Source organism: Filicampus tigris, chromosome 2 (genome assembly GCF_054856515.1).
Source record: "Filicampus tigris isolate MCC_2025a chromosome 2, RoL_Ftig_1.0, whole genome shotgun sequence".
NCBI classification, from domain to species: domain Eukaryota; kingdom Metazoa; phylum Chordata; class Actinopteri; order Syngnathiformes; family Syngnathidae; genus Filicampus; species Filicampus tigris.
Genome location: NC_141218.1, coordinates 38434529 through 38462399, shown reverse-complemented (window position 1 = coordinate 38462399; position 27871 = coordinate 38434529). Strand labels below are relative to the sequence as shown.

The 27871-nt window shown below is 41.2% G+C and overlaps 1 protein-coding gene across 2 annotated transcripts in view; it reads left to right on the top strand.

Annotated features, from left to right (window-relative positions):
* Positions 1-26711, top strand: part of mgarpa (mitochondria localized glutamic acid rich protein a) — a 43486-nt gene extending 16775 nt beyond the window's left edge. Inside the window, exons 3-8 of one of the 2 annotated variants that reach the window (XM_086024129.1) lie at positions 3135-3240; positions 4688-4705; positions 13571-13834; positions 21224-22167; positions 23136-23182; positions 23356-26711. In XM_086024129.1, coding sequence (XP_085880255.1) covers positions 3135-3240; positions 4688-4705; positions 13571-13834; positions 21224-22167; positions 23136-23171 — 1368 coding nt within the window. In that variant the 3' untranslated portion in view covers positions 23172-23182; positions 23356-26711. The remainder of the gene's footprint in view (positions 1-3134; positions 3241-4687; positions 4706-13570; positions 13835-21223; positions 22168-23135; positions 23183-23355) is intronic. The other variant, XM_086024130.1, reaches the window with a different exon arrangement.
* Positions 26712-27871: the final 1160 nt, after the last annotated feature.

Below are 27871 nucleotides of genomic sequence, written 5' to 3'. Positions count from 1 at the left end.
CCCGACCCCTTTGTCCAGGATGGCGCTGCCGAGGCCGAGTGGCGGCCGAAGATGACACCGGTGAGTGTCGCCGATGATGTCGGCCACTCGTGTACCGGGACATCGCGTCCTGGAGTAGCCTGACTCGCGAGTGAGCGGCCAGGCCACAGGCGGAACTGCACATTGTGGGGTTCCCGTCCGAGATCAACGCCGTGGGCGGTGGGGAATCCGAGGGAGCCCCTTGGACCACAGCCCCAGAGTCGGACGCAGCAGCAGGTGTCTCCGACTGCCGGAGTGCAGCGATGGGAACGGGGGACTCGTTGGCCAGGGCGGCAAACCGATTCCCCAGGACCAGTTGGGGGCGGTGGGGATGTTCTCCTTCCCCTGACCACATGTCCCGAATGGACGCGTCCATGGCCCCAATGTTGGAGGTTGACACATTATTTTGTTCGGGCGTTTATGAGTTTTGAATAGATTAATTTCATAGCCATCGTAAAAAAAATGGGAATTACTGTGTGGTGTTTGGCTGCAACAAAACAGGTGGGAGGGACAAAGTCACTTCTCTGAGAAAACTGAGCATTGGTCATGGATAAGACGGAAACTGTGGCTTTCATGGATCAGCTCCTAATCTCACTCTGACCGGATACCCAGTCCATACACCTGTGTTTGTTCTGAACACTTATTTGAAGCTAAGCTTTACCACTTCGCTATGTTAGAAAACCCATGCATATTACATAATGTTAAATGATGCTTAGTTTTTAATACTTATCCGGTTCCAGTAAGCCCAAATCGCAAAGAGAAATGTTGTAAATGAATGCATGTCAAACAAGAGTTTGGGACTTTTAGCTTCGGCTTTCCCCGGAGGCGTCGCTTTCTTCTACTCTGATCCTCCCCCCTTTGTTTTCTCAGCCTGCTGACTTGGTCTTTAGTGCTGTCTTTTGTCTTAACCATCATACCTAGCCTTCTGCTGCATTTTCTTCCCAAAATCTAACCATTGAACCATTGATTGTCAGCTGGTCCCTCATTGCAATCAACAAAATGTTCCCGATGAGAAAAACAGGAAGCAGAGAGCTTGCTTGTCCTAGTGGGACATTTGCTGCTGGGTATAACTGGATTCCTAGAATAAATGGACGATAGTATCCCTGTCAATCCTGTCCATGGAGGACATTTACAGTACTGCAATACTGATAACTGTGGGGAGAGATTTGTGTCAAAATTATTCACACGAATACATTCGCAACTGGAATGTGTTTTTTAGATCGATCTATATTCTTGATTTTCATGTTTTTTAATGTTATGTGTGCATTTATCATGACTAGGGATGTAACGATTTATCGAAAAACAATTTTATATCAATGTAAATGCTTAAAATATGCGTCGATGTAAAAAAAATAAACGAATTGATTCGCAACGCTATGTTAACCAATGCCGCTCTCTCACGTCTCTGCTGTTAACAAACTGCATACACACATTGGGTAAATTGCTTGACACTAGAACTGCCAAGATTAAATTAACCAACACGACAATTTAAACGATCAAAATTGTCGACAGTTAATTTTAATAATGGGCGCGTTATTTATTTATATATCTAATTATTTGCCGTTGTGTTTTCCTCTCGAAAAAGCCTCGTATCTCACGGCCTGCATGCTTCTCTGCATCGGACATGCGCAGTGGTAGTCCGCGTGATGTAAACAGAAGCATTGTGGGTAACTGCGTCATGGCTCTGAGTTAGCGCTAGCGTTAGCAATCGATGCCCGATTTTATTTCACACATTGGGACAGTCGTGTCTGAAAGCTAGCTTTAGTTAGCACACACAGGCTGCCGTGCATGTCCTGTTGCGGTACGCTAACATATGGTAGCGTCTTCAACGGATTATGGAGGCATTAGTGAGCGAACATCGAGCAGCAATAGGACATGCTGCCTCACGGTCGCTGTGACAACGCGTGTTGCGTTTTGGAATCGGAAATCTCAGCTCTCCAAGTTAACACAACATTACCTATTTTCCACAAACCCTTAATGGCAACACCTCACAATAAAAGACATAACATTGACTCGTGAGAATGTACGAATTTAGATTGCTCAAAATTGCTATTTGTTTGGGAATGTGCGGATTAAATTATGCGTGTTAGAGAAGCAAAACACAACGTTTTGAATCAAATAAAACCAATAAAAATGTTTTGTTTTATTTAGCACAGTGCTTTTCCCTAATTTTAGTCATTTGATTTCACTCTTCTATATTGAAAAGGATTGGTGCCCCAAAAAGTGAAATGTTTACAAGTATTTTTATTGTTTTTTTGTAGTTATAGGTCGTTTTATGGTAGGTTTATGGGCCACATGTAAACATAGTCAGTGTCTACGTTTGCATACAGTCAACATTCAAGTTAAGGTCAAAATTCCAATTTCTGAAACATTCGGAAATAAAACAGTTCAGAGTTGCCCGCATTTGAATAACCCGATTGAAACGGCGACGCACGGACGTCATGACGCAAATAGACGTCATTTCCGCTTGTTACTTGCTACCGTCAATAAAACATATTACATTCATGTCACTCACCACAGGAATAAAGCAGTCGGTTTCCTTTGCGTTCCAAAAGTGTGTCACTGCGTTGTGCCTCAGAGTTCCGCCATGATTGTTTACCACTCTGCTTGTGTATTTCCAGCAAGTTGCGCGCCAGACATATAGACTTACACACACGTATATATGTGTCTATATACACACTGTGTCATTTCTGCGAGTGGTGCGCAATACGTGTATTTGTTGTACTCATTTGCTAGCTTCTGCATTTAATATTAGCGTTACGCGACAGAGATACTAGCTTGTGCATTTAATGTTAGCGTTACGCAATGGAGACAACTTGGCTTCAGGAGGATGGGAGTGGGGGGCGTTATGTAATGTAACATAAGCATACTGTTCAGTCTGTTGGTGCCTCTATTCTATTTTTATTTTAAATTGTCGTTTAAATTTTAAATGACATGTCTGTTCTTGGTGTTGGATTTTATCAAATAAATTTCCCCCAAAAATGCGACTTAAACTCAGTGCGACTTTAATATGTTTTTTTCTTTCTTTATCATGTATTTCATGGCTGGTGCGACTTGTACTCCGGAGCGACTTATAGTCCTCAAAATATGGTACTAATTTATATTTTTCTCTTCAGGCTTTCAATACTGTGTCCACTGACAGTGCCAGATTCAATGATCGCGTGTCTGAAATTAATGCCAGACCCAAGAAAGAATGGACGCCTAAACCATGGCCTCCTAAGAGTAAGTATTTGTATCACACCATGGGGTGTACATTGTTCCTCCAAAAAATTGTGATTCCCTGCCCACGAATGCATCTCTTAGCAGATTAATTTTGGAACCTAAACTCTGTTATTCCAATCCAATAAAATCCAACTTTATTTATTAAGATCGTTAAAATCAACAAAGTTAACCGAAGTTAAAAAATCCAAGAAAAAAAAAAAAGAAAAAAGACAGCAATGGACAACAACAATCAAAGCAGGGCACAGAAGACTAAACGTACAAAACAGTAGCATAAGTCAACCCTCAAGCTGAGCAAATTACCGGGTAGTTTTTAACAGCAACGTAAAGCCAGGAAGTGAATTGGCCTGTGTGATGTTCAGAGGGATATTGCTGTTTTTGTGCTCAGGCCAAAGCTCTGTGTAAAATAAAGATTGCTTTGGCGCATCTAGCATCTTGGTGCCTACGAACTATGCTAACTATGAAAAATTCCCCATGGCCACCTCGCCCCTGCTTGCAGCACATCAGGGCAAGGTTTATATCATTAATATGTGTAGATGTCATTTTTATATAACTGAATAAACTTTTTTTTTTTCAGGTTTCACTTTTTGTTTCCGAATTACAACAACATACCAGGGGTACGCAATGGTATCTTATTAAAACGATACAATTTTCTGTTTTAAGAAAATATATTTTAATTCATGCGCACCACTTATGTGCACTAGGGGCTGACATTCAACTTGACCTTTAATCACGGGATTGGAACAGTACAGGATAAAAACTTCACGGGAGCAGGAGAGTCCATGAGGAAGAAGGGGTGACAAACAGTTTTTTTGTTTGCTTTAATGTATGTAGCTGACCTCCAAAGATGGGAGTGGTTCGGGAGTGGGGAGTGGGAGTCATTCTCAACGATGTGCACCCCTGACTATAGTCTGCTTTGCGTTAAAGTGGAAAATCAACCCAAACATTTTTTTTTCAAGAATATTTTCTATGCAGACAAAATAGTTGATACAAGGCATTCTGATAAATATTGCATTTGTGGAATAAGAGTTGATCCACCAGTTTTAAGCCATCTCTGGGGGCGGCCATTTTGTCACTTCTGTCAACTGAAAATGACCTCACGACTGCTCAGGGCTCAGGTAACGACCAATCACGGCTGACCTGTTTTCTGAAGCTGAGCCGTGATTGGTCGTTACCTGAAAAATCCCAAAACATAGGTGTGATGCAAAAAAATAAATAAATAAATAAAATCAGAATTGCTTGGTAAAAAAACAAACACTATTTACCTGTTTGCAAATTAATAAAATGATCAAGCACCTTTGGAGTAGGAAAGAAAATCCACAATTTGCAGCTACTCTTCCATATTTTATATGCAGGAAAAGCCTTACACAAACGCAGATGATTGTATATTGTGTATGTTTGTTTTTTCTAAATGGATAACACAGAAATGTTGTCTTTCTTTTGTTTGCAGGCCAGGACGTTGAAGATGGTAAGATGATTTGAAAATGATTGCTGTTCGTTTCTTAACATTGCCTGAAGACTTGAAGTGAATACTCAGATCATGTTTCAAAGAAATTTTCTGACTTGTCCAAGTCCCTCCAATATTTTCCACCTTATTTTTTTTAATTTAACGACAGGGGGAATGAATTGTTGTACTTCACTTGACCTGCTTTTTAATGAGATCCTTGAGCACGTTCATTGAAGAAAACCCCATCCACCCTCTTGTGATTACCCTCTAAATTAGTTTACCCTATATTCTCTGCCCTGCACTCTTTGATATCAATCTTTTTTCATTTTTTCTTCAACAAAAGCATTTTGGTGATACAATACCTCTTATCTAAATAAAATGTGTAGATTGCCTTCATTTCCTGAACACATCAATATCAAAAGCACATGTCAAAACCAAGACCAAATTCACGTTTTCATTTAACTCAGATTTAAGAAGTTTATTCTAATTGATCAATTTGTCCCAATTTCTGTAACTTTTTTTTTTTTCCACTTTACCTTTTTCAGTGTAATGGAAATGCTAAGGCCTTTACCTGCCTGTCTACAGATATTCAGCCTAAAACGGACTCTTTGGATCTGAAAAGGAAAACCATTTCCCTCTATCCTCAACCACTTTGCACATTACCGGTACTTTTTTTTTTGTTTTCAATAGATTTCGACTAATGTTGCTAAATCTTTTTAAAGACCATATGTGGATATTCAATCACAAGTAGTCACTTTAAACAGGATTGTCAGTTGTTTTAAGCACCAGTTTGCACCACCTTTTTGTGGGTTGTTTAGATTAAGGGTGTCCAAATGGCATGAAGAAAAATCGAAAGATGCAATGGCCGCTTCGACATTTATAACCTGGGGTTTATTTAAAAGATATGCTCAGCAAAGTATACACTACTCTCAAAAAGTTAGGGATTTTGGTCTTTCGGATGAATTTTTAGAATAAACCTAAAATGCACTTTTTACTTGTGAACATAACCGATTGTCTCTTATCTTTTGAATGCATGTCCAACTTTGCATTGTTTCACTACAAGTTTGCTCAACTTGAAATTCTCGAAGTCGCTGAATGTCAAAATTCACTACGTGCATTTGATCCATGAACGACCAATAAATGTGCAAGGATGTCTACTTCTATGCCTTTCTGTGCCTCATCCAGTCTGTTGAGTCATCAATCTGTTGCAACCTGCTGATGACACTCTTAAGTGCAGTGACCATTTTTGCACTCAGGAGTTGCCCAAGGTGAGAGGTGCCCCGCAGGTGTGGGCATACTTATTGGTCCCCGGCTTGGCGACTGTACATTGGGGTTTACCCCAGCAGACGAGAGGGTAGCCTCCCTCCGCCTTAGGGTGGGTTCCGGGTCCTGACTGTTGTTTGTGCCTATGCACCAAACAGCAGTGCAGAATACGCACCCTTTTTGGAGTCCTTGGATGGTGTGCTGGAGATCGCTCCACCTGGGGACTCCATCGTTCTGCTGGGGGACTTCAGTGCTCAACGTGGGCAATGACAGTGAGATCTGGAACAACGTGATTGGGAGGAACGGCCCCCCCGATCTGAAGAGAGTGGTGTTCTGTTACTGGCTGTGCTCCTCATGGATTGTCCAAAATGAACACCTTGTTCAAATATAAGGGTGTCCATTAGGGCTGCCACAAATGATTATTTTGGTAGTCGCAATTAGTCGACTAATCGGATCGTATTTAAATTGCAGCATGTCGCACCAGCAAGCAGCTGCTCTTATATAACCATAATTAGTTTACAGCTTGATTCTTTATGAAACCGAGCGGAAGGCAAGGCCCCTTTTTTCCCCCCTTTTAAATGGTGCAGGTAGTTCTGGCAACAAATAAGAATGAGCAAGAGTAGTGGCAACAATAACAATTTATTCAAGTTACATCAAGAACAATAAATACGTTAGTCTATTTTAAATGAGTAAATATTTTACACTTCATTGCAAACCAAATCTGAACTAAAGTAGCTTTAATAGAAAAACAAACAAATCACTGCAAACTCAAACTTGATGCAAAATAACCAAACAAACAAACACAGTCAAGGTTCTGTTAAAAGTTTGTCGAATTCATCTATCATCTTTAAAAGATAACCTCATTGAGAGCGGGTTGGAATGATTACATTGGAGAGCGTATTGTGATAATGGTAATCTAGTTGAGATCACAACAGCAGCGGCCAACTGAAACGGAGAACACAGCGGTTGGATTTCTGTTGATTAGATCAATACAAGAACCTTAAAATGTTAATTACCTGATGCACTGAAGCCAAATGAACTCAAACGCCACTCTGACAGTGGCACCACAAGAGACACTTTGCTTCCCAGCAGCGTCCTTGAAGATTACGGCATGCACAGGTGTTGCGCATAGGCTAATTTAAAGGTATGGTAGAGCGTGGGCGGCGAGACACTGGTGACACGTTCGCTGTCACTCGGAAAACTGAGTGCCCCAACTAACCACCTGGTTACATCTATGTATTATTGATGATTAAACTTTGATTAAACTTTGCAACTTGTACCAGCAGTTTTGAGATGTTCATAAATGATGGTGCGTCTTAAATTGAAGTCAATATTGTGGCCTTAATGTTTTGGCTGCAATTGTTTACTGCATTATAAAATGAAACCAAAACTATACACTATGCAGAGGTGCACTAATCACAGGAAACTATCTATAAATACAAAAAGAAATACTTGTAAACAAATTTCACTCTTCTTTGGCACCAACCATTTTTTTTTAATATAGAAGGAAGTGAAACTAGGAGTAAATTAGGAAAAAGGACCGGGCTAAAGAAAACTAAAGTCAACACTTGTATTGGTTTTTAATTTTGTTTTCATCTAACCTTTATTCCAAAACGTTTTGTTTTTCTTCACTAATATGGGTAATTTAATAGAAGTAAATTGGTCTGCACAATAAATGCAACAGGGGAAAAAATGTTTAACTATTGGGTGGGACATCTTTTTTTAAATTTTGTTTGTTTGTACTATAATATAGTATATTGCAACAAACTTAATTGTGTTTTATTGTTATGTGATGCCAATGAGGGCTTGTGGCAAATATGTTTTGTTAGTTTGAGTTCTGGAATTTCCCAGTTCCCAGTGAATGCATGACTCTTCATGAAAGATCTTTCTGCTGATGTCAAACACGGCATACGCACACAGTTTTGGTTGTTAAAAACGTGAGCCTCCTTAATCCATTAGACGCTACAATATGTTAGCGTAGCAAAAAGGACATCCTGTCCTTGTACATCAAACACACATACGGTGTGTGCTAACTACAGCTAGCTTTCAGACACGACTGAACGTGTCAGAAATGAAAAGGCATCAGCCACAACGTGCTTCCTTTCTCGATTATCGAGAATCCCCGTCGTGCTGCCATGAAAGGGAGGTTTGCATCGTAAGTATTTGTGGGTGAAATGTGCCGTAACTTTAGGAGTCTGTTGCTAACACAACACATGGCTAGCGAGCCATGACACCCCGCCTCACTACCCACAATGCTTCTGTGTACTGACCCGGATGACCGCGACTGTGCATGTGCGCCCTAGACAGGCAAACAGCCAGCGGGGAAAAGCGCGAGATAAGGCTGTTTCAAGAGAAAAGCAATGTGCCAATTACATAAATATATAAATAAAAGACTCGTCGACTACTTAATTGTCGACGATTTAGATCGTCGATGTTGTATCCATATGTGCACTTGGCACAAGGACACCCTAGGCCACAGTTCGCTGATGGACTTTGTAGTCGTATCATCAAATTTGCGGTCACATGTTTTGGACACTCGGGTGAAGAGAGGGGCGGAGCTGTCAACTGATCACCATCAGGTGGTGTGTTGGCTCCAATGGTGGAGGAAGATGCCAGAGTTTCAACTTCTACATCCGGCAGAACTTAACCCACATCTCAGGGGAGGCAGGAGACATTGAGTCCGAGTCGACCATGTATCATGCCTCCATTGTTGAGGTGGCCGATCGGAGCTGTGGCCGTAAGGTGGTTGGTGCCTGTCATGGCGGCAATCCCCAAACCTGCTGGTGGACACCAGCGGTAAGGGATGCTGTCAAGCTGAAGAAGGATTCCTATTGGGCCTTTTTGGCCTGCAGGACTTGGGAGGCAGCTGACTGATACCGGCTGGCCAAGCGGGATGCAGCTTCGGCGGTTGCTGAGGCAAAAACTCGGGTGTGGGAGGAGTTCGGTGAGGCCATGGAAAATGACTTCCGGATGGCTTCGAGGAAATTCTGGTCCAACATCCAACGTCTCAGGAGAGGAAAGCAGTGCACAATTAACACTGTGTATAGTGGAGATGGGTGCTGCTGACCTCGACTAGGGATGTTGTGGGTTGGTGGGGAGAATACTTTGAAGACCTCCTCAATTTTACCAACACGCCTTCGACTGAGGAAGCATATCCTGGAGACTCCGAGTTGGGCTCTCCTGTCTCTGGGGTTGAAGTAACCGAGGTAGTTAAAAAGTTCCTCGGTGGCATAGTCCCGGGAGTGGATGAGATCAGCCCGGTGTTCCTAAAGGCTCTGAATATTGTGCAGCTGTCATGGTTGACACAACTCTACAACATTGTGTGGACATCGTGGACAGTGACCCTGGATTGGCAGACGGGGGTGGTGGTGGTCCCGGGTGTGTTCCAATTACAGAGGAATCACACTCCTCAGCCTCTCTGGTAAGGTCTGTTCAGGGGTGCTGGAGAGGAGGGTCCGTCGGGAAGTTGAATCTCGGATTAAGGAGAAGCAATGCGGTTTTCGTCCCGGCCGTGGAACAGTGGACCAGCTCTAAACCCTCAGCAGGCTCTTCGAGTGTGCGTGGGATTTCGCCCAACCAGTCGACATGTGTTTTGTGGATTTGGAGAAGGCGTTCGACCGTGTACCTCGGGGAGTTCTGTGGGGGGTGCTTTGGGAGTACGGGTTACCAAGCCTCCTGATAAGGGCTGTTCGGTCCCTGTACCACCAATGTCAGAGTTTGGTCCGCATTGCCGTCAGTAAGTTGGATTCGTTTCCAGTGAGGGTTGAACTCCACCAAGGCTGCCCTTTGTCACCAATTCTGTTCATAACTTTTATGGACATAATTGACACGTTGATGCGGACTCTGTATCGATCTGTCGTGGTGAAAGAGTTGAGCCGAAAGGCGGAGCTCTCAATTTATCGGTCGATCTACGTTCCTACAGCAAACAGCAAACCTGCCAATACAACAACCCGTGCCGCCATGCTTGAAGATGCAAGGGTGTAAATCTATGACATAACATGCACTGTCCCAATTCTGCAAGTTTTACACGCTTGGAACCTGCGCACTTCCACTACGTGTACACTTCAGTGAGGACCGTAGGGTGCAAGTGTGGCGATTGAGGATTTGGGATTGGGCCACAGTATCAATCTGGGACTGCTCGGGAAAGGCGGGACATTCAGGACAATACTTCGCATTGATTGGGCAATACAGCAACTTGTGTCCACCTACCAAACTTTTGTTTTGACCAATCCTGGCAACGGATAAAAATGTCATCCCCGGCATACACCTTGTTTTGACCACTTGAGTCCTGACATCTCGATGATTGGCACAGATAGCATCACGGTGTTGAGTGAAAGTTGTCATTTTTGCAATGTAAATATATGGATGACGTTTATTTTTTTATTTATTATTATTATTTTTTTAATCAAGCCGATCGTCAAGCGAGAAAAGTTTGCGTCACAGCCTCATATCCCGCCCCCAAACATACTGTTTTTTTGAACTCACAAATACCACGAGAATTCAGCTTGCAGGCAAGGTTAATTGGCAGGCCTGTCTGAGGAATGTGCTTCTAAGCGGCAAATATTTTTCCGAGGTTTTCTTGCCTCACCTATACAACCCATACAAATCTCTGAAACGAGTGAGAGAGCTGAACCGGTGCAGCGTTACTGACAACAAATGTATGGACCAGACGAGCCATGTATTTTGATGGTTTGTTTAATGTTAAATTGTTGAAAATTTAAAACATTAATTTATTAAAAATAGTGATCAGATACACATTTTGACTAAAGACAGCCCCGCCCCTCCCCCAAGAGGAAGAAAGTTGCTTCAAAGCTTTTTTTGGTTTCGGGAATAAATAAATAAAGAAAATTCCGGAAGGAAAAGTAAAGTGAAGGCAACAGTTTCAATTAATTTCCTTGTCATTTGCATTTTGTATAATTGAAGGAGAAAATAATGATCAAATTTGGAAGATGGATTTTGTCAAACACATAACAAAAAAACAACAGTTATATTAAGGCCATGTTGGCCAGCACCGAAGCTGTTTGTGGTCTGTTGACCTTGCTAATATGCCTTTCATGAGATCTATGATTAGTCATTTATTTTGTAATCAATAAAGTTAGTTTTTTTTCTGGAGCACAGATTTGTGTTTTGCATTAATGATTACATGTAACCCCCGGCCCGACCAACGCCCCCCCCCCCATTCCCAGATTCCCCCCCCCCCCCCCAAGCACTTGAAAAGAAAAGTTGTGTATCATCTGTTCAGTGTTTTCCTCACTAACCAAATCACTTGCAGAGATCCTGATAGCTTGGTAATTGGATGGTAAGAAACGAGATTCAACTTCTACCCTTTTGTCATCTCATTTACCAACCACAGTAGTTTCCTTTTCTTTTCCTTCCCTGCCTTGTCTTCCTTCTGTTTGCATGTCGTGTTTATATTGTGACATCTGATTTTTTGTTTTTGTTTGTAAAGTATTCTGGATTTTTGAAATTGATGCTCATAAACTTAAGCACTACTGGTTGTTGCTCTTTTCATTCATTCGTACATTTCTGATTAACGTGACACAAACGTTTGACTCTATGTATATGTACAGTATTTATTGTATTGGAGCATCTCCTAAATAAAAAAAAAAACACGACACATGTAACTAATGTCTTCTCCCCACGGGAGCAAGCTGTTGTGTGCAGCCGGAGGTTCCGCCTACAAACATGTTTCTTCCAACCACAGAGGCCATCTAGATTTCTGCTTGACGAGTCAAAATGTTTGACTCTATGTATGATAATATATTTATATATACGTATATTTATTGTATTGGAGCGTCTCTTAAAGCGGAAGTCAACCCAAACATATTTTTTAAAGAATATCTTCTATGCAAGCCCACTAGTTGAAACACAGCATTATGATTAAAATTGTGTTTGTTGAATATGAGTTAAGCAACAAAATCCACCCGTTTTTAGCCATTTTGTCACTTCTGTTGACTGAAAATGACATCACACACCCTCAGGGCTCAGATAACAACCAATCATAGCTCAGCTTTAGAAAACAGGTGAGCTGTGATTGGTCGTTATCTGAGCCCTGAGGGCCTGTAATGTCATTTTCAGTTGACAGAAGTGACAAAATGGCTAAAAAAGCGATGGCTCAAAACGGGTGGATTTTATTGCTTAATAAAAAATCTTCACAACTCTTGATGAAACATTTACTTACAAGTACTTGAATGGGACTTTTTTTCACGCCCTGGGGGGGTGGGTTCTGTATCATTTTTACTGGCACTAAGCAACTTTGAGGAGGATGGGAGCAACACTGGCACACCAAAAAAATACAAATGTCCTGAATTGATTTATGTCTCACTTCCTCCTTTCGCTATAAGGACGGGAGTCAATTCGAACGTCTACGCGCTACTACTGGTATTATGGCAGAAGCCCCAAAACAAACAAAAACAACAAAAGCATTGGTTAAACAAAATTAGATTCATTACCTCATCGCTATTCATCTTTCACACAGCCACTGGAAATAGAAATGTAATTCGGTCCAACTTGCAGGCCAGCGAGAGCTCAGGATTTCATGACACTACGCGCTGGCGCGCATGGGAAATGTGGTTGACTTTTGTCAAAACATCACCACTTGTCCACGTGGCGCCACAATAATCAACAAAAACTGACATATGACACAGTGTTGCTTGAGCTCATATTAATCATATTGCCTTGTTTCAATTTGGGCCTGCATAGAACATATTCTTGAAAAAAATATGCTTGGGTTGTAACAATCAATCATGGCTCAGCTTCAGAAAACAGGTTTAACCCCAGGTAATATATATATTTTTTATGTTCTTTATATTTATTTATATATTATTTCCTGGTCCGTTTATCGCCTTCCGTCTGCAGCCTTTGTACCCTCCGCCGTCCATCGATCCGCCTTTTTGTCCGGCCGGACAAAATAGTATTCACCTGTAGGCCGGTCCGCCTATCATTCTAAACGGACTTCCATTAACGTTTTTGTCTACTAACTTCGACCAACTACGACGATCCCACGCTGAGCGTAATTTGAAACAAAAGGCTCACCGTGGCATGGAAGCTTCACCGCAGACAGACTAAATGCTTCTCCTTTTAAGACGCAGAGGCTGTCAAATGGCCGCGGCCAACGAGAAACGGAAGCCTCACCGCAAAAATAAACGATAGATGATTACATAGTCGGAAAAAATGCGCTTCCAACTATGCAAAATGGGCGTCCGTCACATTGTAGGACCGGTGTAGACGGACCGTCATTATAGGTGGAATGCACAGGTCTGCTTTCTAGAGCCGCCAGTGACTGTAAGTAAAGGCTCCTGTGCCCTTTTACAAGATATGAAACACTGGATGGAAACGAGACTTTTTTTTCTTATACTACTTTCCAAATGACTATAACATTCAATTTTAAAACAGTATTCAGCATGTAATTAGCTTTATTTGCTGTCTTACAGGCACTTGTTGAAACCTGCGTGTCCAGATTCAAAGATTAAATAAACTAGCAACCCCCTGTCTTTCAGTGAGGCTGTTTGGCATATTCCTTGAGAAAGAATTACAAATGGTCATGTAATACGCTACAAATGCGTGTGTTCATTAATCAAGCACGTATTCTGTCTAATACTCTTGTTTTTTTTTTTGTTGTAGGGGGTGAAGAGAAATCTGTGGAAGAAGCCAGTGAAGTAGCAGCTGAAGCAGGTGCCGACAGTGAGTCAGAGACTGTTATGGAAGAAGTTGTAGAAATTGTTGTTGAGGGTGCTGAGGTCGTTGCTGAGATGGCGGAGGAGGTTGCAGAGGCCGCACATCAAGTTGAGGTCATTGCAGATGAAGTAGTCAAAGTGTCCGAAATTGTTGAGGAGACTGCCCAAGCCATCGCAGAGCAAGCTGCAGCCGAGGAGCCTAAAAGCAACGGTATGACTTCCTCACATAAGGAGGCCACAGCTACCTCTGAGGCCTGAGGTCTCTTCACATTCGCAAGGGGACACACATCCTCACGTAGTCTGTTGAAATTAGGCTTAATGGCTGCTAAAAGAATAAAATAAATTAACAGTACATCCAGAGAGTATTCACAGCGCTTCATGTTTCATTTTCTGTTATACTCTTATTCCTAAATGATTTTTTTAAAAAAGGGTCATGTTACTAACCTTGAAAACTATAGGTTATTCTCTGCCCTCCTTTTCATCTTTGAACATCTAGATCAGGGGTGTCAAACTCATTTTTTGTCGGGGGCCACATTGCAGTTATGGTGTCCCTTGGGGGGCCGTTATGACTGTGAATCCGTATAAATGTATGATCGCCTTATATAATTCTCATATACACAACAAATTGATGGATAGCTAGTTTATTGCTCAATTATTTTTCAATATATTTTAAAGGGGACTTTTGGCAACAAACAACACATTGTTGTATCTCATACATCAATGTTGTTAAAAGTGAAAACAATTTGCAAAAAACGTCAAGTTGACTCACATAATTTGCCTTCGCGGTGCACATAAAATGAGGTTGCGGGCCGGATCCGGCTCCCGGGCCTTGAGTTTGACATGTGATCTAGATCGATCAATCCAACGTCAGCTAGCTGTACCCCCTGTGGTGTCAGGCCGACTGTTGGCACGTCGCGCTGGGAAAAAAAGACAAAAATACACCGCAATGACAGACAGCAATGCTGACTAACTTCTGCGCATGCATGAGATGTAATACCCCTCCATACCATGTAATCCTCATGGTTAGAAAAAGCCAGCCGGAAAAACGTAAACAATTCATTCCGTTGTTTTTTGCTCACGATGAACTCCCACGCGAATCAAACCCTCACGCACTTGACACAGTGTTTTGCAATACTTACATTGTCAACCCTTGCTGTTGTACTTGTAAAAAGATTAAGGCAGCAAAGATGAAATTCTCAAGGCTTTCCATCGATTATTGTTTATCCGCATTCACCACCAGTCATTCCTATTAGTGATAGATTAAGTCTAGTTTTAGTTGACGAAAACTAAAAAAGGTTTTAGTCGACGGAAACTCCCCCAAAAAGTTTTAGTCTAGTTTTCGTAAATGTAGTCGACGAAAATTCAAAAAGGTTTTAGTCCGTTTTAGTCAAAAATAGGCATACAAGGTTTCGTACATACATTCCGTACATACAGGCATACATTTTTTAACTGATTCGTCAAAAAATGTAAGTACTTTGGCGGCTAATCGCATTGCTAAAGCTAAAAAGTCATTCAATATTGGTGAAATGAAAAAAAATGTGGATTTGCGTTTTATTATTGTAAACACAAACATACACACAACCCAATGCGGACCAACCAGTCCGTGGTACAGAAATGGTTGAGGACCACTGCCTTAATCTACTTTTAATATTTGACTTTACACACAACAAGCGAATGAATTGACGTCAGCCTTGACCTTAGCTCAACCAAAATAACGTATGTCTTAACTCAGCCCATATGCGCCACGAGTTACGTGGAAAACTTTAAGCACAATGAAATTGATCACAAGCCGATTGTTGAATAACAGAGTGTATTGTATACAGTATATGTTAACAGGACAAGTTGGGACAAAATATCATCGTGGTAAGCCCTCAGATGTTGCATTAGAGTTGTCATTCTTTCCACCTAGTTTGTGGCCACATTCACCGTTACCACTGTCTACAACGCTACTTCATCGGTGCAATTGTGCAAAATGCAGTTAAAATTTGCCCAACTAGCGCAATGCTGGCCGGATAGTTTCATGATGTTAGAGCTTTTACAGACCCTGGAACGGGGACTACGTGACCTTTTATATAGACAGATGTGTGCCTTTCAAAATTGTGTCCAATCGATTGAATTTACCACAGGTGGACTCCGATTAATCCTTTGAAATATTGAGCTTCGAGGCAAACGCTGTAACGGTTCGACTTTTTTTCCGTAATACTTTTTGTAATCTTCCAACAAGAAGGCAGCCCGGCACATTATTCTTGTCAGATTTGTGCATTTCTGGATGAGCAGTTCCTGGATCGGTGGATTGGTCATCATGGTCCTGTGGAATGGCCTCCTGTTCACATGATCTCACTCCTTGTGATTTTTTTCTTCTGGGGTTAGATCACGTCAAAAGTCTATGGAACAAGGCCTCAGGAACTTCCAACACTTGAACGCATCAGAAATGCATGTGCTTCACTGACTCCTGAAATGTTGTCAGATGTTAGTCAGACATGCATAACACGGTGGCTAGATTGCTACGAAAAAGGTGATGACCATGTCGACGAGTACCACTGACTTGTGGATCGACATTCCAAATGTAAGAATTTTACCACAAATATTCTCAGTGAATGTATGTATTATCATGTGAATTTCATCCACTCTGTTTAAAAATACATTTTCAGTAACTAATACAAAACCATGAGTGACTTTTGAAATACCCTGAATATCCGCTCAAAGTCGCTCAAAGACCTGAATATATCCCACCAGATTGTGGCACTGTTTTTCGTGACAACGAGGTGCTCTTAAGTGGCCCAATCCCCATGTTGTTGTCATGTCCAACTTTTTTTTTTCCATTCTGTTTTTCTTCTTGCTCTTCTGTCTGTGTCCTACAGCGGCCAAGCCAGTGGACTATCTGAAGGGAAGATGCATTTTCGGATGGTAGTTATAGCTAGCTAACTAACTGCACGTCGCAATTGTGATGGATAACTGCTGATTCTGCTAAAGGCACAAAAGTTCTTTTATAGTCGGAGAGGGGCGACTCAGACATCAAAGTGCGTCACACGGTGCCGGTTTAGCCACAGTCTCAAAACGAATCAACGAAACTGAAATGGTGAAAACCTGTTTGCCACCACGTGTATATCTCCACAACTGAGGGCTGCACGATATTATATAAATGAACCTAAAGAAATTACTTTTTTTTTTTTTTTTTTGTCTAATGAAAGAAGTACATTTTTTTCATGCAGCAAAATAAGCAAGCTCAATGTGTTCTGAGCTAATTAATTGTAATTCACCTAGATCAGGGGTCAGCAACCTTTTACAATCAGAGCCATTTCACCCGGTTTCCACGGAACAGAAAACACTGGGAGCCGCAAACACTTTTTGACATCTGAAATTAAGATACTAGTCTATTCATCGCTAACTGCGTTTACAAAGTGCATTTTTAAATGAAATGGACTTATCTTACAACACACGATTGAAGCGGGTCTTTTTGCAACGAAGCATCTCATCGATCCGTATTAAACAAACAAGCCAACGCAATCCAGCAAACCTTACTATTTTCACTCGTTATTGACCTAAAAAAAAAGGGAAAACAAAACACTACAAAGTAAATAGGGGTGGCCATTATACCACACGGCTTCCGCATTGTGTTGCACACACCTCCGGCTGTGAAATCGTGCTTTATTTGAGTATTTGCTATTTTCACTGCTTTAGATTGACTAGAATTGCATAAAAATTAGAGACAAAGTAGAGACGGACCATTAAAATTGATTTGTGAAAAAAAATGAATTTGACCATATTTGGACGAAAGTTTTCGGCTGACAGCAACAATATATAATTCATCCATCCATTATCTATACCGCTTATCCTCACAAAGGGCGTGCTGAAGCCTATCCCAGCTGTCTTCGGGCAGTAGGCGGGGTACACCCTGAATTGGCTGCCATCCAATCGCAGGGCACACAGAGACAAACATCCGCACTCACAATCACACCTAGGGGCAATTTAGAGTGTCCAATCAACTTATCATGCATGTTTTTGGAATGTGGGAGGAAACCGGAGTACCCGGAGGAAATCCACGCAGGCCCGGGGAGAACATGCAAACTCCACACAGGGAGGCTGGAGCCGGGATCGAACCCACGACCTCTGAACTGTGAGGCGGACGTGCTAACCAGTCGACCACCGTGCCACCCACAATATATCCATCCATCCATTATCGATACCGCTTATCCTCACAAGGGTCGCGGGGCGTGCTGGAGCCTATCCCAGCTGTCTTCGGGCAGTAGGCGGGGGACACCCTGAATTGTTTGCCAGCCAATCGCAGGGCACACAAAGACAAACATCTGCACTCACAATCACACCTATTGGAAATTTAGAGAGTCCAATCAATTTACCATGCATGTTTTTGGAATGTGGGAGGAAACCGGAGTACCCGGAGAAAACCCACGCAGGCACGGGGAGAACATGCAAACTCCACACAGGGAGGCTGGAGCCGGGATCGAACCCACGACCTCTGAACTGTGAGGCGGACGTGCTAACCAGTCGACCACCGTGCCACCCCCACAATATATAATTGTATTTTATTATTTCGAGATCACAACAATCTTAATCTAATCTAATTTACAACGACAATTAAACGAACAAACACAAATAAAATACTGTTCAGATATTGTTCAGTTTTGGTGTCGCTGGCAGCAGGCGTGTCAACTGCCTCCTGACACAAGTGCTGTCAAACGTCTCTGGAGAAGGCGAATGCTCATCACTGAAATTGCACAAGGACTGAAGAAAGAAGTTAAAAACGTTGACTTAATAAGAAGACATCATACACGTTTTTGAGACAAAGGCTAAGTTCACACCGCAGGTCTTAATGCTCAATTCTCATTTTTTGAAAAAATCAGATTTTTTTGTGTCAGCATTCATATTACATTATAAGTGTGACCTCGGTCTTGTCTGCTGTATGAACACATGCGTCGTCAAAGTGGCCGGCATGCGCAGAAGAAGAGACAACGTCACACCCGACGTTGTGTTTGCGGAAGTAAATGTGGTCCAGCGTGTCGGAGCATTTATACAGTCAAGCGATTAGGTAGCAGGTAGAAATAAATACTGTACAGTATTTGGGGGAAATTATGAGGCGATCCTTTAATATCTCATAAAAATGAATCTAGCTGAGCCGTGGCTGAATTACTACGATGGCCATAAATGTCCACTTTATGCTTCATGTTTCAAGGTGGATTAAATTAAAGTAAAATATAAAGTCAATTGTGTTACTCAAAACAACTTTTTAGATTCCATCCCCTGCTGCCAGCAGTTTCCTTCTGCCTGCGTGGAGCACATTTTGGGCTCCGGATGACGTCAGTGTCGGATATATGCGACCTGGCAATTCAGACCGCGAACGCATTGGAAAAGATTGGATACGTATCCGATCTAGGACCACATATGAAACCGACCCAGGACGCATTTGAAAAAATCGGAATTGAGCCGTTCAGACTGTCATAAAAAAATTAGACACAGATACAGATATATGGGCAAAAAAAATCCGATCTGGCTCGCATTTGCCTGCGGTGTGAATAGCATATCAAGTCTGCATCTGACTGGTCAAATTCAGATAAAATCCTACAATTCCATAATGAAATTATTGCATGTCTTTGCGATGTACGTATTGTAGGGCTGCTCGATTCAGCGATTTTGAACCGAAACTGAATTTTCTGGATAAAACGTTGTTAAAAACGTTCAACTCGGCACGTTAGATTTTTTTATTTTTGGTGTATCTAAGCCATCGTAGTTTCCTCTGCATTTCCGCTTCCTCCCACGAGCGCGCATACCGGAAAAACTACAACACCATCCATGGCTACCGACGATTCTATTTTCTCAGGCAAGTGGGCGTTTAGTTAATAAATCGAGCAAATATAGATCTGTAGTGTAGTGTGTGCCCCGCATGTACAATACAACCCGCGAGCAAGTAACTCAACGTCTGAGTTACCCTTTTTTTCTCCTCTACAACGGACCTCTGACGGTGCATCCGTACTTGACAGTGCATTGTATTATTGAGTGACAGCTTTGCACTAATCATTGATTTATGTTTAACTATGACCAGGGAGAAAGGTGAAAGGCTAGTCACTAGCTGGTTGGCAAAATGACTTGCTGACAGACTGTTTGGTTTACCGAATTTACAAAAAGTCTACCTTCTCTCATGTTGATTATTTCGTTTCAGATGGTATATGCACTTTCTTCTTTCATTATTGGTTTAATTAAGAACAGATCTGAAATTTATTGTGGAAGTAAAATGCTGTTAATCCCAATGGATTGTTCTGTGTGTATTAAGTTAAATTGACTGGCCTTTTGAGTTCAAAGAAAAATTAAGTTTAAATAAAAGACTTTCAAAGTACTTCATTTTTCATTCATTTTTTATTTTATAAAGAAATTGTAATCGTAAAATCGGGTTTGAGAGAAAATAATCGGGATTTTGTTGTTATGCAAAATCGAACAGCCCTAGCGTTATTGCGTAGGCCATTATCGCAATATTGCTATTTTTTCGATATGTTGTGCAGCCCTAGTTCTTTCTGTCTGTGGATGTTTTCACCAATTGTCTTCAAACATGTCTTCACAAGTCTAGACATCTTCCCGCTTCTTTTTCAGCATGGAAAACTGGTGTTAAGTGCTCATATTCTATTCTTGTCTGTTTGTTGCCATTATTGTTATTTTATTTTTTCATGTTCAAAATAAACATTCAAATGAAATATATCATTTGGAATTTATTTAGGAACGAATTTCTGAATTCACTTTACTGGGTCTTCAATTTTGGAATAAGGTTGTAACAACAAAACAAAGTGCTGTGAATACATTCTGGATGTACCGTACATGTACCGTATATATATCAAAGTGGGTTTAATCAGTGAATCATTAGTTGTCCCCGCCGTGAGGTAAAAATTAAAATTTGGTCAATTGTAATGTGATGATAAAAGTTGAATGATAATTATCACTACGTCCATTAGTGATAAATGGATTGAAATCGTACAAAAAGCATTACATAAATCTGTTGGGTGTAAGCTTAGCTGAAGTTATGGCTAAAATAAATGTGATCACACAAAATGCAAACATTGACGTACTTTCACTTGCAAGGAAAATAACAGACAAATATTCAGATAATCTGTTGACTTAAATATGTTATCTTGTTATTGAATTCGTACGTATTCGTAGGAAGCTGCCAGTGTAATTTGACATCTTTAAAAAAAACGCGTTTTATTCACCGAAGTTGGGTTTATTTACTTGTCATTACAAATAATGTCATTATTGCAATTTTTTTCTGAATTAAAACCCCAATGTTCTCTGTTCAATTTCTAATCATTCAATATGTGATCATATTTATTTTTGCATATAAGTTGCACCATGAGCACTGTGAACAGTTATAATTGATTGAGCCATGAAATAAAGCTGCTATCCCATTAAGGATTACTACTGTCTTTAATTTATCCAAATTGATGTTTTTATGATGGTATTGTGTCAGAGGTAGCTATGGTCAAATTTTAGAATGAATGCAGAATGAAATGTTATGTCCATTGAAGGGTTTCAGCCACCACTTCAAATAATTGATATCTCACCATCATTGATGTTGGGATGGCTGGATTTTATTTTGCAGTGGTGCTGACAGCTGAAGTAGAGGAAGAAATGGTATGTGCTGGAATTGTTGATGGAGCAGCAGCCAATGATGTACCTTTGCCCTTAGAAGTAAAGCAATCCGTTGACACTACACCAGCTACGCTGGATGAGGAGACAGCCCCGTTGCCAGTGGAGGCTGTATTGGCAGATGAAAACGCTTCAACACAAATCGTACACAAAGCCGTAGCAGTTGTTGAGGTGGCCTCAACTCCGTTTGAGCTTGCAACAGCAGTGAAGGAGGCCCCGATAGAAGTCACACCAGCTGCTGAGGGGTCCATAACACCAGAGGGTTTTACACTGGCACTTGAAGAGTCCTCAACAGCAGTAGATCAGTCACCAGTGGTTGAGGAAGTGCGCACACCCGCGGCGGCCGAGGAGGCCCAAGAGTTTGCAGAGGCTGCACCAGTGGTTGAGGAGACCCCACCACTTGCGTTAATGACACAGTCTCTTGAGGAGGATGTACCAGTGGTTGAAGAGGCCTCGGCACCTGGAGAGCGTTTCCCAGCAACTGAAAATGTCCGGCCCCCAAGTGTCTCTGCACAAGTGGTTGAAGAGGCCCCAAACATTTTAGAGATGGTGGACGAAGCTTTTCCACCTGTAGATTCTCCCCCAGCAATTGAAGAGACTGCATTAGTGGTTCAGGCATCCCCCACAATATCCCAGGTATCACCAGTAACTGAGGAGACGACGTCACCACTTCAAGCTGAAACAGCAGTGGAGGAGCTTCCTGCTGGAGAAGAACCAAATGTTAACTTGGCTACCGCCACAGTGAAAGAAGCATCAGCGTCTCTAGGGGAGGTAAAAGATCCCAAGCGAGAGTACATAGTTGTGGTCTTGGAAGGAACAATTAAGGCCGATAAGTCTCCCAAAGTGCTTGGAGTGGCACCAATGAGTGGAAGAATCATCCCAGCACCAGAAGATGAGGTACAAAATTTGATTGCATTGATCACTAAGACTCAGTGCAGTTAGTTGCAGTTTGTTACATGTTACTCAATAAGTAAATGGTGATTATGATTTTTTTGGGGGGAACGGCAGTGTGCTTACATTCAGTATGATATATGGTCAAAAGTATTGAGGCACTTTAAGTGGTTTGACTAGGCTTCCCATTTTTCCCCTGAATATTAATCATTCAGCACACGGGGACTTTTTGTACAGTTGCACGAGTCAAGCATTGAGGGAAATGTCAAGGAGAGCGCCATGATCTGTTCCATGATGATTTGCTTGCACCACAGTGCACAATGGAACTGTGCTCAAGACGGAGTTCTGAGCTCAAACCGATTGACCACCCCTACGATTAACTCATGTGAAGATTGTCTTATTCAATGTTAGTGTTGACCTCCTCTGCTCCTCTTGATCATTGGGCAAAAAAAATACAAATATCACAGATCTCAGGCGGTACGGTGGTCGACTGGTTAGCACATCCGCCTCACAGTTCAGAGGTCGTGGGTACGAATCCAGCCCCGGCCTTCCTGTGTGGAGTTTGCATGTTCTCCCCTTGCCTGCGTGGGTTTTCTCTGGGTACTCCGGTTTCCTCCCACATTCTAAAAACATGCATGGCAGGTTAATTGATCACTCTAAATTGCCCCTAGGTGTGATTGTGAGTGCGGATGTTTGTCTCTTGTGTGCCCTGCGATTGGCTGGCAACTAATTCAGGGTGTCCCCCGCCTACTGCCCGAAGACAGCTGGGATAGGCTCCAGCACGCCCCGCGACCCTTGTGAGAATAAGCGGTATTGATATTGGATGGATGGATCACAGATCTCACCAGTGATGGGAACCGTTCATAGCGGCAGAGGGAGTACCAGCTAATAATTTTGTACCTGTAAAACACTTACATATTTTGCTCTATGAGGTTAATGGACACAAATATTGATGTTCAAATTCTGCTACTCAGGATAAACGACATCTTCTTAGGATCCAAATGCAGTAAATTCAACTAAGGTACTGCGCTTCACAATTTTTCTACCATGAAAGAATAGAATACTTTCTATGTGCACATTATCTAATTGAAATAAAAATTTAACTTATTTAGGTAGGTTTGAAAAAATATACAGTCATTTAAATTGATGCAGTTTGGATCCTATTAATATATACCTTTCTGTCCTTGATTACAGAAAACGATTCTGGAATGATGGCACCTGTGTAGCAGAAGAGGAGAAGAGCAGGAATGTGCCTTTTTCATCTTTTTCCTTTGACAAATGCACACGCGATAAAAGGGTTTACTACAGTAGATTACCAATGTGAAGAATACAGTATATGCAATAGTGATTATTCTAATTTTTAAATGCACACAGGCAGAATTTTTGGTACCCTTCCTTTTAAAGAAAGAAAAACCCACAATGGTCATTGAAATAAATTTGCCAAAATACCTACTGACAACTCAAAAAATGAAAATGGAGAATATCTTTTGGACAAATGGGAAAACCAAACTGGAGCTAGTCAACTCTGTTTGTAGACACACACAAAAATGAACATGCAAAGAAAAGAATCCTTACAGCAAGGGTGCCCAAATCTAGTCCTCGAGAGCCCCTATCCAGCCTGTTTTTAATGTCTCCCTCCTCCAACACACCTGATTCAAATGATTAGCTCATCTGCAGGCTTTACAGAAGCCTGTTGGAGGGCCGCCTTGATCGGGTCAGGGAGCCTTATTTTGAAGGTTTCGCCGACCCGGTCAGCTGTTTTTAGACACGTCACAAGCAAGCAATGCTCCGAAGAAGGCTGCAGTGACAGCCGAAACTGTTAGCAAGGTAAGAGAGTTTCCTCTTCACTAGAATAAGATTATTGTTGGAAAAAAAAGAAACCTTAAACCTACTTTTCATAAGCCTGATAACAATCCTGATCATTTGAATCAGGTGTGTTGGAGGAGGGAGACCTGAAACACAGGCTGGATTGGGGTTCTCGAGGACCGGACTTGGGCACCCCTGCTGCATCGGGTGTCTTGAATCTGTTGAGTACACATCTCAAGACACCATGACATCTCAAGACTGTGTGCTGTGGAGCAAAATGTGTTTCCCTGTGTGAGAAAGCTTGGTCACAGCTGTAGGTATGGATCCTCATGATCATCCATGTATACATGACCCAAAACACACTGCCCGAATCACCCAAGAATAGCCACGAACACAACTTTGGACTATTGTGAAAGCCCTGATCTAAAGCCTATTGAGCATCTGCGCTGAAACAAGTCTGCAGAAGGCACCCAATCACAAAATGCTGAAGGAGTTTGCTTATGAGGAGAGGCGCCCAAGTTTCCTTGACTGTTTTTGTACAAGTTAGTTTGTTTTTTAAAATTCCATCCAACCATAAAAATTAAGCAATGTCCGATTTGATTTTGTCACAATCATTACTTTGGTCAGTTCAATGGGGAAGTGAACCCAAAAATTTTTGACCAATCACAGCTCACCTGTTTTCTGAAACGGAGCCATGATTGGTTGTTACCTGAGCAACTGGGATGTCATTTTTAGTCGACAAGAAAATGGAAAAATGGCCGCCCCCTGAGATGGCTAAAAACTGGTGGATTTTACTGCTTACTACACAAACACAATTTTAATCAGAATGCAGTGTTGAGACTAGTGGGGCCACATGGAACATAACATTGTAAAGACAATTTTGGGGTTGACGCCTTCTCTAAAGTTATTTCATTGACCATACCATGGTCTGAGTACCAAAACTTTTGTCCATGCGTGTACAACCACTGTATGTGGTAATCACCTAAGTGTAGTCTTTTCGTCAAAGCTGAAAGAAATCAACCTTTAGGATTTCTTCCATCCCTGATTCCCAACCTGACCCTCGCTCCCACTCTTAACACACCTACGGTTAGGATTGGCATTTACTACCTCATGATTGCTCCATTTTACTGTGTTGACATTTCATTGCATTGGCCCATCACTCCCCAGCTACGTGTGATGTGAATTCGACAGTATTTCTAGCCTACTGTACCAAGCATTCCAGTCTCTAAACTCAGGTTTTTATTTTTCTTCTCTTTGTTTGGAACTGGACACCTGGACAATCATTCTTTTTATCCAATGAGGGAAATCAAATAAACCCAATAGCCCTAGACAACTGCAAATATTCCCCATGTTTTCATTCTTTAATAAAATAAATACAAAGGCATCTTCCTGATATTTCAAACCTTTTTAACAAACAAAACATTAGGCCACGATTGCCACATCTGTATCCCCTATAACTGCAACACTAGAATCAATGAGGCATTTTGTATTCTTGTCATTTTCTGTCTGCTCTTTTAACGAACCTAATAATGAAACATATCAAAGTTTTCCTTTTCTTTTTGTAATCCCAATACAGTATTGTATTGCACATCTGGTCGATGTAAACTACGGGAACATAATTATTTTATGTACACTGTACATCCTTTCATTTTTACAACTGCCCTTTCTGTCATTTTTACTTTCCTCGTAGTTTAAGATTGATAAGGAAAGGTAATTTGGGCTATTACTCACTCTGATAGTTATTGGTAAAAAAATATGTTTGGGTTGACTTCCGCTTTAAGGAGTTGAATTGAAAAAATGATGGAAAATAGTGGCAAGCAAATAGTTTAGGATACACTACTGTCTTAGCTATGTTTAAGGGGAAGTCAACCCAAATATTTGTTATTTCAAGAATATGTACTATGCAGACCCAATAGTTGAAACAAGGCATTCTGATATTGCATTTGTGGAATATGAGTTAATCCACCAGTTTTTAGCCATTGCTGGGGCGGCCATTTTGTCACTTCTATCGACTGAAAATGACATCACAGACCCTCAGGGCTCAGATAACAACCGATCACGGCTCATCTGTTTTCTGAAGCTGAGCTATGATTGGTCGTTATCTGATCCCTGAGGGTGTGTGATGTCATTTTCAGTCGACAGAAGTGACAAAATGGCCGCCCGGAGAGATGGCTAAAAACGGGTGGATTTTGTTGCTTTAACTCATATTCCACAAACGCAATATTAATCAGAATTCATTGTTTCAACTAGTGGGCCTGCATAGAACATTCTTTAAAAAATATGTTTGAGTTGACTTCTGCTTTAAAAGAGATTTGGTGGAAATAAATGCTTGTAGAACTTGTTACAGTGGGTGTCATTTTTGTACAGAGAAAGGGAAAAAAAATGTTTAGCAAAGAACATAAGCTTTACTGGCTTTAGTGGGACGCATAAAATGGTGAGTTTGGCACTTGTGATGTATGATTTCAAGGCTTGTAGCAAAAACAGATATGTGCTGATTGTCTCTTTGTTTGTGGTGAAAAGTATTCATTGAGAAGCTACAGCTCTGTTACACTTTCCGTTTCAAAAATAATTTAACAATTTTTCTTTTGTTATTTTACAGTATTTGTTGGAGTTCAGAGATGACCATTTTGAACTGCAATGTTTGTGTACATATTGATAATATAAACAAAACATTTTTGTCTATGGTGTTACAGGCAGGCTGTGATTCTCTTCTTTGTTGCAGAATAAACAGGTTATTTGGGTAACATGACTGTTATTTGAGTTGTAACACTTATTTTAAAACTTGTATTTTAAGTTAAAAAAAAGTCTTGTTCTCTTAAATTTAAAATGTTCTTTATTTAATTTGGTTTTTTTTCAATTAAAACAAAACCATTGTTTAAAATGAAGTCTTTATATTTTAAAATAAACATCTGACCCAAGAGATCAATTAATTAACCCAGACCCAAGTTAGAACGCGTAAATGTATATTTAAACTTAGGGTTTCATAATATGGCTGAGATAAGGGGTGTCAAACTCATTTTTGGCAGAAAGTGGGGCGGCATGGCTCAGTGGTTGTTTCCCAACCCAGAGGTTGTGGGTTTGATCCCTGGCCATTGGGACCATGTCAAAGTATCCTTTGCAAGATACTGAACCCCCACTTGCTCTTGATACTGTGTCATCAGTTGGTAGATGAATTATAGTGTGAAGCCCTTTGAGTATCAAAGGTAGAAAAGCGCTGTACAAGTGACAACCCATTTACTTTTCCCATAGGTCGCATCGTAGTTGTGGTGTGACTCGGACGACCGTTATGACTGTGACCCCATATAAATGTATGATCGCCTTATATACACATATGTATCACAAGTGTATCAAATATACACAACAAATTGATGGATAGCGAGTTTTGAAATCAGAAGCCAGTCAGTAATTGTTTGTTCAATTATTTTTCTATTCATTTTAAAAGGGAGGATTGGTAACAACACATTGCAGTATCTCATATCTCAGCGTTGGTAAAAGTGAAAACAACTTGCAAGAAACGTGACGTTGATGCACATGATTTGCCTTCGCTGGTGACATAAAATGAGGTAGCGGACCGGATCTGGGCCCTGGGCCTTGAGCTTGACACCTGTGGGTTAGATGATCAGTTACCTAACCTGAAGGATCACTTGGCACTTAAGAGCAGATTTTCACGCATGCAGGCTAGGATAAAACTATGAATACACGCATGCACACACGTACACAATTACATGTGCATGACTAAATGTAATATATTTATCATAGCACTAATAGCGAATAAGTCAATCAACACAACAATCCTGTATGCTGGCGATTTTTTTTGGTTTTTTTTAAGGTTCACCCTTGGATTATTTATGGCTCGAGAAGGTGCGTAACCTCGTCAGACTTTAATGGAAGTATCGATCAGACA